The sequence below is a fragment of the Drosophila ficusphila genome, unplaced genomic scaffold, assembly GCF_018152265.1.
Source record: "Drosophila ficusphila isolate 14025-0441.05 unplaced genomic scaffold, ASM1815226v1 contig_791, whole genome shotgun sequence".
NCBI lineage: Eukaryota > Metazoa > Arthropoda > Insecta > Diptera > Drosophilidae > Drosophila > Drosophila ficusphila.
The window spans coordinates 14,110,864-14,124,352 of record NW_025064737.1 but is presented as its reverse complement, the minus strand read 5'-3'; the positions used below and the strand labels follow the sequence as shown (position 1 = coordinate 14,124,352).

The following is a 13,489-nucleotide window of genomic DNA, read 5'->3' as shown; positions in this document are numbered from 1 at the left end:
CAACCCGCCGCCACCGCACAATGTCAAAAGCCGAAAACGGGACCGTTCAAATATTGATTAGAGAGAGATCTATAAATCAATTAAGTTATTATCGTAGGCGTCGAACAAGGCATTGAGCTTGTTTCTGCTCTGGGAAATTTGCATTGCAGTCCGCTTAGTGTTTCTTCCGCCTGAGAAAAGGCACTTGTCTTGCATTCGGCTCCTCCGACAAGTTGATAACTATTTGGCATGGGATTGTGTAAATTTGCCAACGGCCATAAAACAATCAAATCCATTGGGTGAAAAGTGGATGAGAGACTTTGAGAGCGAGAAAATGTACAAGAAATGCAAATTTAAATGAAAATGGTAACAAGAAAGTAGGATTTGTTGGGCACTTCAATTCCAAATACTCTACTGTGATAATAAAATCAAACTTTTAAATCAAATAAAAGTTGTCAGCAAGGTTTTTGTTTTTTAGATTGGTACAACTTGAGAATATTAAAGGGAGTTTCTGTTACAGACTACGATTTAATTATTGATAATGCTGATACGTATCTTAAGACTTGTTTGTGCTACGCTTGACGTAGTGCTTTAAATTAATACGTATTTGTAGAATTCCAGGAAATGTTTTGGAATTTTACTAAAATGAATATTAATACAAGTATTTCAAGTTTTGTAAGCATCATTAGATAACGAGTGTGATTAACGAAAGAAAATTATACCCTTCGCAAGGGTAAGTGAATAACAACCAAGGCAATTCAAACGAAAGCAAATCTGTGGGCTGGAACTGCAACCTGGACAGTTTTCTGTTGGGGACTCTGAGGAAAATGTTGCAACCAACTCTCTCGGACGCCGCGTAATTGCGAAACCGCCCGGAGGACATTGGCGCTGCGGAGTTTCTTTGTGGCTGCTCAAATGAGTTTTTGCATATTGCAAATGCAAAATTTTTCCTTAATTAAATCCGATCAATCGCGGCCAATCAGGAAGCGAGTGGTGGAAGCGTGGTCGCTGGAAAAGCCAGACAACATTGAACTTGAATCGCCGGCCAAAGTGGCTGCGTAAAAGTTGTGCAACTTGTTGGCGGTGGCCAGTTTAAAGCATTAAAGACATGATTGCAACACATCTGTGTGGCCAGCTTAGCTCTTATTTTCATTTATTTTACTTCTGTTTTGTGCAGCTGTGTTGTAAATCCTGTTTTTGGTCAAGGCGCTCCAAAATAATTGGGTTAAATCGCATTTAGGGACCAAATAGTACGTGTCATGTACGGCAACTTGTTTTGATTTCTTGTGTTCCGCAGTTAAACATACTAAAGAAAACAAAATAATGAAATCCATGTTGTGTTTGTGTATTATGTTCCTCCTCTGGGTAAAAACTTTACTTTTTGCAACAATGTTTAATCCGATTTGAATAATAATTTTAGGTTTAACGTCGCCTTAGCCAACTGGTTTCTCAACGCATTCTCCGGTTCCAAAATAGGAGTAGGCTGAATCAGAATGTAACGTAAATCAGTTAATTATCTTTACGGGGCTTTCATAATGATAACTTACGCCTTTCGTTAGTGCAAATATGGTTGCGCATTTCACACTCATTGCTGAAGGTTATATAATCCTCCTGGAAGATTTGGGCACACACCGGATCGAAGACATCCGCACAGAACTTTGTGCAATTCGGCTTGCAGATTTCCTTGGTGGTTTCGATTAGCTCCGATCTTCCACTGTTTCGGCGGGCGCACTGCTCCACTTTCAGCAGACACTTGTTGTGAAACACGTGGCATCGTTCGTCGGCCATGGCCCAAACCAGCTCTTTTTCATCCGAGCATTTGTACTGCACGTTGCACCGGAAGAGGTCACCACCCTCCTGGGCTTTCGATTGGGTGCTTCCCAGGAAAATGAGCACGAATGCCAACGCCAAGGTCAAAGTCAGTTTGCTGCTTCCGTGCATCTCATTCGCTGATTAAAGTATTCAAACTAGGGGTTTCTACAAAACCGCTGGGAGTATTTATACGGTTCACCGCAGCAATCTTAACCCTGAGACTATAAAAAAGCTCTGCGATTTTTAAAATAATTTAAATGGGTTTCGAATAACTTGTAACCAGAAGTATGTTGTATCTTTACAATATATTTTAATGGATTTTTAATTTGTTCTTATATAATTTTAAATAAATTTAAAAACGCATCAGGGTGTTAATGTTTTTTGTAGTTATTCATATTGTTTAACCTTTTTTAATTACAAACAAAACGAATTGCGGTTTAAAACCAGCTTATTGTGTAGCGTAGCACAGATCACAGATATTTTTTATAGCCCCCGAGAGATCTAAGATAATTGCAAGCTCCCTGAGCTGTGAAATATTCTTGGAATTATTAACAAACGTTAGCTTTAAACTTAGCACTGCATTTTACAAATTGCCTGGGAACATTTATTATCGATTAAATAACTGCGCAGAGTCATTAATTTCTGTCCAGTTTAATATTTGTATATTTTATTCTATACTCTACCTTAGCGATAGTTGTTATAAATTATTTCATTTGGTTTATTTAAAATACATCGTTTTTAGCTGACACGTGAATTCACTGAGGTTTAGCATTCAGTAGCTTCAACGATCTCTTGAAAGTGGCTCAAATAGATCAGGCTTGCTGCAAACCACCGCCTGCTTTCTATCCGTTTGAACATCTTATTATGTCAATTATCCAATTGCTAATAAAGTCCACGTACGCCGCTGACCCGCAGCTGTGGATCAGCGATCAGTAAAATGTAAGCGGCGAAATGAGAAGCGAAACGAGAAATCGCGTTGAAATCATTTCAGAGTCATTGACACAGACAGTGTCCGCAAACGTTTGGTTTTCCTCTATTTTTTTTTTTTTGTTTTTTTTTTTTCGGCAAACATTTTACTTTTTCTTTCACGCCCCAAACTCCCCCTCTTTTGTACATTTTTTTGTCTGCCCCATGTGGAAGTGAAAAGTCTTGTTTTCCCGTGCATATACTCGTACATCCGCAGCTGGTTGGCTTTGCTGCCCCAAAGCAAATTTATGGACCTTCAAATTGTTGGTCTGCAACTATTAAGCACCGCAGAGAGTTGACAAAACTTGCGAATTATGTAAAATCCCGACTGCTGTTGGCAATTAGTGTTTTGTGGGCCGAATTTTGCTTTTCGGGTGTTAAATGAATAACTGTGATGACAGTAATTGGTTTTTGGCCATTGGGTAAACCCATTTGCTTATTTTTAGGAAGTTATTAACATAATTGCTTGGGGAGGTGTGTGGGTTTTCCTTTGGGGATGGTGAATTGTGTTTCTCACTCTTTGTCGTGTTTGTTCAGCTCGGAATATTTCGGACGAACTCTGCCCACTCCAGGTGTTTTTTACATGGATGCAGCATTCCGAACTCCGAACCATCTGCCCAATCTCCCACGAAGTCAGTGCCAGACACAAATGCCCACATTCCTTGCTCCCTCGATGGAAAAATGCATTTTGCACTTGCAAATGCCGCGCACTCGATGTGGAGCACGTTTACCTCAACTTTGCCCCATGGTTTACACTATGCAGCATTCATCATCCATCCCCGAATCCCGTATTGCGTTTCCCATTCCCCATTCCCCTCTCCCCAAGTTTTGGCGTCCAGTTTAGATATCCACTTGGCGCTGTAATGCACCGTCACCGAATGCCGTCAATGTTGACGTTCATGTCGATGGCGATAATAATTTGTATGCCATTCCATCAATACAAGGCTTTCCACAGAAAACTCTATCGTTTGGACAGTGGAACTGCCATTGTTAGGGCGTTATTAATTGATTTAAATCAATTATTTGACGGGATTGTGTTTAAATGGTCCGTGACACAAACAGATATTTATCAGGTAAATGTTGGCAAGTGACTTACAAAATGATATTTTTGAGTTCCATAACAATTTCTTTTTAATAGGATTTACAAGCAAATGAATAATGGTTTCAGGTGACGAATTTATGGTTTTAATACTTATTCTGCAGTAAATATTTTTTTTATTATACCCTTGTAAGTAACTTTTTATAGGTACTTAAATTGCAAAGCAAAAATCAAACCGTAATAAAACGGAATGTAAATTTGTTTCCACTGTGCGGATAATCCGCATTGCCCGGCGGACGTGGATGAGTAGGACTTCGATGGAAATCCGCGATGGATCCATCGCTCCGCGTACTTTCGCTACGATACACAAATATACATAAAACGCAACTTTGCGCACGTATTTGGGATTTCAGACGGTGTCGCATCAGGGTATTTAAACTTCATTTTCATATTGTCAACGGCAATTGGTGGTCAAAGCCTCGCAATGGTTGGCATTTCGTAAAGCGATGCATTTGGGGACATTGCGTTTCGAGGGGGAGTTGCAATCAAGGATTGCATAAGCTCTAATATTTTGGCAGGCTAACATGAAATAACATTTTTTTTAGTCCGACACAAACGACCTTGCTCCCGTTCAGTCACCCAATCAACAAAAAAAAAAAAAGCGAAATGGAACCGACAAACTGGTTTCAAGCGATTCTAACTAAGTATCTTAGCGGTAAGACTGGGTAATTTAAAGATCTGCACTTACCAAATGCCAACGGCAGAAGCCAACCAGTCAATCTTCCTTTGGGGATCCGCATTATTTTGAACTGATTCTCTCACTTTCAATTATTTAATTACCGTCCCGTATTCCAGTTTGGTTTATTGCTTAGTAAAGCATATTTGTTAAGCCACTGAAAGTATTTCACAGACGCCAAACAACATTTAATTAATTGGCTTGAATTTGTCAACGACAAAAAACAAAGGTTCGCATAGAAAATATTTTGAATATAGAGTTCTTAAATAGGGGCGTTGTCTTCTTATCTTATGACTGCATAAATTAGTTTAAAGCGGTGACAAAGAAAAGAATGCTTTTGCTGTGTTGAAAACATTTTTGTTTGTTTTTATTGTACTGTTATTTAAATGGTTGGGGAAACCTGTCTACGAAAGTTTTCAGAAAGACCCCAGTTAACATAAATTTCTTTGTTTAGAGTGTGCAATATTTTCAACAGCCTATGCAGATCTCATACTCATTTTATTTTCTATAATGCTCAAGCTCTTTTCTTTCACTCTGTTAAGGAATTAGGGCATCAATCTCTAAACGATTGAGAGGGTTATTTGTTTTGTTTGGGGTCACAACAAAGCTTGTTCTACTTCACTTTTCATAGGTTTCACAATTTATATTTCGCCAATTTACACCGTATGCAAATTTTTATAAGAATTAAGTTTCTGGGTTTTTGGTCAACTTTCACATGCCGAAATACTTTTGAAAAACTCTCAACGGGTTTATAATGATAACTAATAGTGACAGTTCATAATTTAAACGATTTGTCTCTGGGTTTTTTTTTTTTCGTTGGGCAAAACAAAAATGATTTTTATGATTTGTAACAAACGAACCGAAAAACGGTTTTACAAAGCGAAGCGAAGACGGTGAAGCGCGCGAATTTTTTATACACGGCGCATGCGCAACGTTCCAATTGAAACTGAATGTGGTTTGGCGGCTGCGCGTTTGTTTATTTGATCGCTGGCGCCGAACTGCTTGCATCGAATCGTTTTTGAACTGCTTTACGGATGTGGTTTCTCTTTCTTCCAGACATATCTCTCTTTTTCGAAACACATTTACTCTTTTTCTCAGCGGTTTTTTGCGACCACAAGTCGCGTGCTTGTAACCCACGATGACGGAGGGAATTTTCGAGGGGGGTTTTGGCTGATTATATTGCCTTAGGTCGGGTCTCAGCTCGGCTTTGTTTATACTATTTTTTCGGTCTTGCCTTTAACTACCGTATTCGTCTGTCTGGGGATTGTAATGAAGCTATTAACAGGCAATTACCAGGGTGACCATCTTATTACGTTTAAATTGATTTCACCCTCTGGGCTTGGCCTGGTTCTATTTGGTTTTCCTGCCATTTGGTGTTCCTTTCACCAGTCCGTCCTTTCACCTTTGCACTTTCGATAGCTTGGAAATTAACCACAAAATATGATCAGCTCATCCCACATAATTACTAGCAAAACTTTCAATTCAATTTTGGCAAACCACGCGATCTTTTGAGTGAGCAAACATTTCCCCAACGAATAAAGTTAAATCAGGGAAAATATTGAAAGCTATTTTTAATTAAATCTATTTTATATACATATTTCTTTTATGAAATACATTTAAAACCAAATATTTTTTAATATTTTAATTAATAATTTATTATTTCTTTTAATCAAAGAGTATCTAAAGTTTGTATATTAAAACACAAACAACAAATCATCTCCCACATTTCTATTAAAAAATCATGTTCATGCTGTATTTTTATATACTGGCGAACCACTCCCATTGTTCGCCTTCTGTACAATTTAATTAAAACGAAAAGTTTTAAATTACCTGGTGAAATTTATAACATTACAAGCACAGGTGTGCCCCATTGACTCGTATCCCAAGGTATGGTTCATTTTCAGAGTCCTTTCCTCGTCAGTTTTCAAGTTCAGTAAAAGTGCAGGCGAATTTGTATCAAGTTTAATTGTTGAATAAGTATAAAATATAATTCGCCTGTTCACCCATAAATATTTAATCAACCCCCATCAGGTAATCAAACGAAAGTGTATCATTAAATCGCGTGATAAATGTTTGTCTGGACGGATGTATAGCTTTTGCGATTTTAAGTTGTGGGGATTGTACCCCCATCATCCTTAAAAAAAAGAGTGTGCAAAAAAAATGTATGGTGTCATATTTTTAAAATAACTTCAAATGAATTGTGAGTCGTCAAAAATTAATTTCTTCGATTACTTTTTCTTTGTCCTTGTAATTGACCGAATGTCGACCCCCGAGGCCAGTCAAAAGGGAAACTCCGATTGTAAAAATGAAAACTCTGGGGAGTGGCCAAAAAGTGGACATTGCGGTACACGTGCCAAAATATGGTTTAGAAAGTGCCCGAAGGCACTTTGTGGACCGAAAAAAAAACACCTAGATGTCCGTGTGTGTATGGTTTTAGTTTGATATGGTCGATAAAAAAGCGATTACTAAATTCAATTTAGTCACAAAGCAAACGACAACACCTTTGTGGGATTTTCAATTATAAAGCCCAGGCCAAAGAAATATGCTAGTCAAAGTTCCATAGCTTCATTTCTATTTCCCACCAGGCCGCAAAAAGGCAAAATGCAAAGTGCCAAAGGCGTGAAAATAATCCATGAAAAGAAAAGCAGTGCGGGAAAAAAGAAGGAGGAAAAACTGCGGCGACCAGAAGGAGAAAACACACAAAAGGGGTTCGATTTTTTTTTTCAGTTAGCAAGAGCAGAAAGCGCGCTTAAATGAATTTGAATTGTGGACAAACATTGGCGACATAGAACATGGAGCGAAGGCGGCGGAGACGCGGACACGGACACGGGTTGACGTTGTCAACATTGTAGCTGCGGCTTCTGGCTAAAATGTTTGCGGCTGGTCAGAAGGAGGAGCGCTGCCATGGTGCTAGGATCCTGCTGCTGCTACCGCGCTGGTTTAAAATAGTGGCTGGCAAAAAGCCGCGAACACAAGTTGCAAAAATCACGCGCCATGAATCGCACAGAGAGCAATTGAATGGAAGTCTATTGGAGTGGGGGGAAAAAGTAGTTGGCATCGCTTCTCGTCTGACTCTGGTTTGCTTTGGCTGGATGATGGTTCTTTTGGGTCAGGGTTGTGTTTTGCTCTTGATATGTTGCTTCCGTTTTGTGGAAAAAGGGAAATGTAACTTGTCATGTTAAACATATAAACAATTCCAAAGAATTTCCTTGAAAGGTTACTCATAAATTTACATAAAAGTTGTGGTTGTTTATTTATTTTGCTTACCGAAGTATATTTTTTAAATCTTCAGTCTTCTTTATTACATAAATTAAAAAGAATTTAGAAGTATAAGTTGCAAAGAATAAAAAATAGCTACAAAAAGTATATAAAAACAGAACGAAACTTATATATTTATTAAGCTGATCTAATTAAATTCACTAAGGTGATGGTCCGGTTCTTTCCAAGGGTATTCCATCTTCGTCCACTGCGACAGTTGACCCATCTCCAGTCGCCACTTTCAGTTTATTTTGTGTTTCAATTGCAGCACTCTTTGCGCTACGGCCGCCTGGTGGTGCCAGCCAACTAACAAGTCGCCGGAATTGCCGGCAGAAATGTACATATTTTTTATTCCGGGGCAAAATCAATTGGCATTTCGAATTGCACGCCTTTGAGTGTTGCCTGCCCATTCGTTTGTGAGGGTTTGAGAGTTTTTGTTATAATTGAAAAGTGGCCGCCGACAAATTCATGGGAGATGGGAGATGGATGAAAGGTCCTTTCCTTACCAACCCACTAAATTCCACTCAGCTTGATGGCGAAGAAATCGAGGTAAACGGTTTGGCTATTTAAGTTTCGGTCACCCGGCAGTTTAGGCAAATAGAGCCATAGTCATCAGAGCCAGAGCCCCATCATAGCCATACAATTAATGCAGATGACGATGCCGAGACGAGACGAGACGAAACCTGCAAACCAGATTGAATCCATGTGGGCGTCCATTGGCGCAGGTGTTCAGGTGCTGTTGCCGTTGCAGTTGCAGTTGCAAGTGCCGTGATGCCCAGCTCCAAATAGCTGTGTGCTCAGCCAACAGCAGACTCCAAATACTTCCTTCATTAGGCTCACCCCGGAGACCATTTTCCACTCCCCATGCTACTGCCCCCTCCCCCTTTGGATTCCCCATTTGGCAGCAGCTAACCAGCCAACCGACCAAATCTGTCCCACTCTGGGCTCCATTGTGTGTTGGACGTTGTGTGCGTGTCGTTTCGGAGCGGATCATGCACTGGCCATAAAAAAATGGATATATAAGGAATTAGATTCTCTAATTTTGGGTACGTTGAGCAAAAAAAAAAAAGGCATTTTTAGAAGACCACTTTTACAGTTGCTCTTCATTAATTAATTTGGTTACCAAAATATTTATTTTTGTATAGCCTTGATTTGTTCATATATTTTTACTATCTCTTTTTCTAATTGCCTAGAAAAATTAGGCAGTTATTTTGTATAACACTTAATATTACTTGAGAATTTTGTGTTAGTGGCAAAGATAGTAATTTGTTTGTGTACTCCACCTGAAAGAAAATCTAAGAAAAAAAATTCTTTTTTTTTTCTAGTGCAACTCCAGGGCTATACTCTCACTTTGTTTGCTGCATAAATAATTTTAGAGTAAATTAATTTATTCGTTGACATGTGTCCTGCGTTTATTTGAAATTGCATTGTCATTATGCAAATGCACTTTACCCTCTCAACCCGTTTGGTGTTCGATTTAACTGCCTCTTGTTTTCTGCACTTCAGTTGAGTGACTGCGACCAGAGTTTTTCTGTTGAGTGCCATGATTTATTTGTTGATACAACCGAGTTATTTACACTTAATTTGACAATGCGTGTAATGGTTTGTTAGCCACATTTATCCACCGGACTATGGCCAACAGCATTTGTCAGCCTCTCTGATTTACTAACTCAAATCCCTTATGCAAAATTCATCATTTTAGTTCCTTGGCTGCAAGATTTGTTGCTGGTTGGGAAAATCTTAGGTCTACTTGCTCTTGCCGGCTAAGAAAGCGCCAGACATTCCTGAGTAAATATAATAAATAAGTGACCTGCAGGTGTTCTTGGTCCAATCGTAATCTTTGAATTGCATTTAGCTCAGAATTAACAGGTGTGGGATATTTTGCAAAAACTCAAAACATAACTCCAAACTCCCCAATATGGAGATTTCTGTGGGTGTTGGTCAGTTGATTGTTGTTTCTGCTGTTGCCCACTACTGACCAAATAACCGACTTTTCACGCCTTCTGGTATTACATCTATGACCAAAGCCGTGGTTACCATTCCTGCCTCTACCACTCCTCCTCATTCTCCCGTCTCCGCCACAAAACAGCCTGCAACATTCCGCAGCACCCGCAACAATATTGTGGTTGCCTCATTACAAGGGGGAAATGCTCACGCTTTTCTCTGCCAACTTCGGCAGCGGCAACATGTTGCATTTTATGAATGAAGAAAATGTAATTTTACACTTGAATTGCGTGACTCGGAGCGGTTGGTTCTCATATTTCAGAGCCCAGAGATGCCGCAATCCATCACGTAAATTGAAAAAGAGCATTGATAGGCAAATTAAGCGCTGACTGCTTTCTGGGCTGCTTGCACAATGGTACCTCATAAAGATGCACTTGGAAAACAATTTAAACAGCAAGAATTTCAAGTTGAAGCTTAAACATTTAAATATATATTTTTTGTGAAAGAAAGAAAAGAGTAACGAGTGTCTTTAGTTACTTTTGCAATAATTTTAAAATGTTTTAAATTAGTAGTTTTGTAAAGAGTGGTAGTTTTCTCTCTCTGTCAGTGCTTTTGTTGCAACATTACTGGCAGATGAACGATGCTGAGAATACCTGCTCCACCCACAACATGCGCCTCATTAGTGGGAATCCCCATTCCAAATGAGCTATCTTATCCTTTCACCAGGTGGCAACGAACATTCACTTTCAATAGCCAATGACATTCACTTGGCCGACAAGAGGCAATTGATCAGCAGCCTGATCCCCACTGAGCCGAGTTGTTGTGGCACTCATTAAATGTGTTTCCATTGCACTTTTGAGGCCGCCACCGAAAGTCATTAACAGTTATGGAACCGCACCACACCTGCCTGCAATCGGTTTTCCTCCAACGGAATCATTAGTTTGGCTAAGATCTGGTTAAGACTTTTTGTTTGACACCAGTTGGTTGGTTGCTTGCTCGTGATTTGTTCAACTGCATTTGGGATTGATTTCGGTTCGTGTCTGGGTTGCTAAAAAATATACACGAAATATATTGCGCATACGCCACCGATGCCCGTCGCCAAAGCTGTGGCAAGAATTCCGGTCGCAGTTTGTCATATTTTTCCTGTCGTTGCATTCGAAAATCACCAAGACATGCTACAATGTTCAATAGTGATGGAAACTCTAAAAAAAAGTTTATTTGCTAAGAGAATTCCATAAAATTATTCCAGAGTCCCTCTTTTTTTTTAGTTTAAGAGACACTCCTTAAATATAGACTATCGAAATTTATAAAAACAATCACATTTAAGTGAGTAATTCCTTGACCAATCCGATATTGCTTAACAAGTAAATTAAACTAATTAACCATTTAAACTTTTGTAATACAAGTTTATTACTATGATTGGTTTTATATATTTACAACGCAATCAATAATAATTACTTACAAGATGTTAAAGCAAAAGAAACTCCGAAATTAAAGTTAAGTTAATCTGAATAACTTTTATTTGGAAACCTTAAGCCCTTGATAGTTGAACTTTAAAATAGTTATGATAAATAAATGAGAGCAGTGATATTAACTATCGAACCACCTCCAGAATTCAGCTCCTTGTTTGAACTGGAATGGATTGCAAATACTCAACCACTAAATTCGGCTGCCAAGTTGTCGGCTGTGCTGGTTTGTGGCTTTAACTGGCCCGCACTTGTTGCCATTTTGTCTTGTTCCAGGCAGCTGGCTGGCTATCCGATCATCTCGTCCCGATGCGAAGGCCATCCGCTGCCGGTCTCCGCACTTCTGTCAGATGGCGATCAAAAAGTCGCGGATCAAAAAACTTGCATATTGCTGGATGATTTTAATTCCGATCCGACTGCGGCTGCGAGTGAAAGTAGTTTTTTCCCGAGGTGCATTTGGTTTGGCTGGCTTTGGATTTGGTAATAATTTTGATGCCATGGCCATGTAAGGCTCTTACAAAATATGATGGCTCTATTCTTTAAGCAAAAACAAATTTATGGCTGGCAGATGGCTTTGACGCCGCTTTTTCCCCACAAAGCTAAACAGTGAAATGATCCGGGAGAAATAGTTTGTGTGGGGTTACATCATAAGCACGACTAGTTCGAGTTTTCGGCAGCCGCTTAAGTCTTTCACACTTTCCGTTCGCGTGTAGCTTGAGTTTTCATTCGGGCCCAGAGCGACACTCATTGTTCAATTTTCCAATTGTCGGCGATAAAACACACAAAGACTTATCGGCCAAGTCAATCGTAAATGCCCCAAACAAGTAGTAGTTGCATGTGCTTGGCTCAAAGTTGGTGGTAATACGAGTAAAAGCCGAAAAGCCATCCGCTCGGACTGCCTTTCATTACAAGTAGTGCTGGATTTTAATGAGGTACAAGATTTACTTTATACTCACTGCTGTATTGTAATGCATTGTATTATTTCAATTTTAATATCGCTGAATTTCTCTCTCTTTAAACATGCCAATGTATTTTTTATTGAAACAACTCTTACTCAAGTGTGTGAAAATTAAATTTTGACATAAACTGCAAAATAAAAAAAATACATAGTTTCCTTTAAAGTACAACAATTTTACTACAAAATAAAACAAAGTTGTAAATAATGAAAACAACTTTATATATAAATATATTTATAAATAATGAAAACAACTTTATATATAAATATACCTATTTATAAATAAGTGCAATGCCTTTTGTCAGGATGGATTATTTAAATAAATAGTTGTATAGTTTCTTATATTAGAAAAGGAAATATAGATTTTACAAAATCTTAAAAATGCTAGGTACTGTAAGGAATACTTTAGGTACAAGTTGTAATATATTTCGCATCACTGGATCGCAAGTAAGCCGCTACTGCTACTTCACTTTATTTGCGATTCAATCAACGCGTTGCCATCTGTGCAACGTTCGTTCATTTGTTGGCCGAAAATGCATTGCAATCTGCATTTTCACATCGCTCATTTCGCCAGGCCTCCGCTTTGTTTGTTTAATTAACTTTTGGGCCGTGGCCATAAAAGTTTAGTTTGGCTAGATAAAAATATTTGAGCCGGGCTCAACCGGGATTTGAACCCGGGACCTCTCGCACCCAAAGCGAGAATCATACCCCCTAGACCATTGAGCCGCATGCCGGCCATCTGTGCATTTCACGACTTCAGACGCTTCTCTTTGCGTTTTTGGCCGCCTCTTTGTTTCTGCTGACGTTGATGCTGCTGCTGCTGCGGATGACGTGTTTTGGCCAACTTGTTTTGGTCTCATGTCTTGGCCTATTTTTGGCGGCTTGCATCGACTGCAAACGGAGGAAAAGTATGCCACACTTTGTGGTTTGTGCTTTGTCTTTGACTTTGCGCCTATACTTGAGCTTTGGAAAAATGCACATTTTCTCGCACAAAAGGTGTTTTAAGAACCAGGTGCCATTCAGTGAAGGAATGTTTTATTAACAATATATGAACTCATAGAAATATCACAACGAAATATTTATTTGCAAATGTATTCTATGTAAGTTTGATTTAAAAGAGTTTAAAAGAGCGATCCAATCCCCTTAGCCATTCAGTTAACATGTCAATTCGTTTGTTTTTGTTTTTCTTAAGAATACATTTTATTTAAAATACAATAAAGAAATTTTAAAATATGTACAAAACTTAAACGAGTATTTTAAAATTTCTAAACTATAAATAAGCTACGCAAAATGCAATGCATTAAAAAACACCTGTAAAAAATGAGATTACATAG

The 13,489-nt window shown here is 38.8% G+C and overlaps 3 protein-coding genes and 1 non-coding gene across 5 annotated transcripts in view; 1 reads left to right on the top strand and 3 right to left on the bottom strand.

Annotated features, from left to right (window-relative positions):
- The window catches only part of LOC108087166 (histone-lysine N-methyltransferase 2D), a 28,927-nt gene extending 23,909 nt beyond the window's left edge, over positions 1–5,018 (bottom strand). Inside the window, 1 exon segment of the mRNA XM_017184402.2 lies at positions 4,545–5,018. Within this exon segment, the coding sequence (XP_017039891.2) occupies positions 4,545–4,596 (52 nt within the window). The 5' untranslated portion in view covers positions 4,597–5,018.
- The window catches only part of LOC108087163, a 60,428-nt gene that overhangs the window by 25,471 nt on the left and 21,468 nt on the right, over positions 1–13,489 (top strand).
- Positions 1,116–1,932, bottom strand: LOC108087169. Of its 2 annotated transcripts, XR_001771164.2 has the most exons (3): positions 1,527–1,932; positions 1,358–1,462; positions 1,116–1,285 (listed from the first exon to the last, which is right to left on the bottom strand). XR_001771164.2 is itself a non-coding variant. In XM_017184410.2 (2 exons), exons 1-2 carry the CDS (start codon positions 1,918–1,920, stop codon positions 1,413–1,415), a joined length of 444 nt encoding a protein of 147 aa, XP_017039899.1. In that variant the 5' UTR covers positions 1,921–1,932; the 3' UTR covers positions 1,116–1,412. The 2 variants fall into 2 exon arrangements, 1 of the variants encoding a protein (XP_017039899.1); XM_017184410.2 differs by having other exon boundaries at positions 1,116–1,462.
- Trnap-ugg lies at positions 12,809–12,881 on the bottom strand. The gene has a single exon. It is a non-coding gene; the product is annotated as a tRNA-Pro (tRNA).

Coding starts and splice junctions, on each gene's coding strand:
- LOC108087169 (XM_017184410.2), bottom strand. CDS start 1,920: ATGCACGGAAGCAGCAAACTGACTTTGACCTTGGCGTTGGCATTCGTG. Junction 1,463..1,526: donor TATTTGCACTAACGAAAGGC/GTAAGTTATCAT, acceptor ATTCTGATTCAG/CCTACTCCTATTTTGGAACC.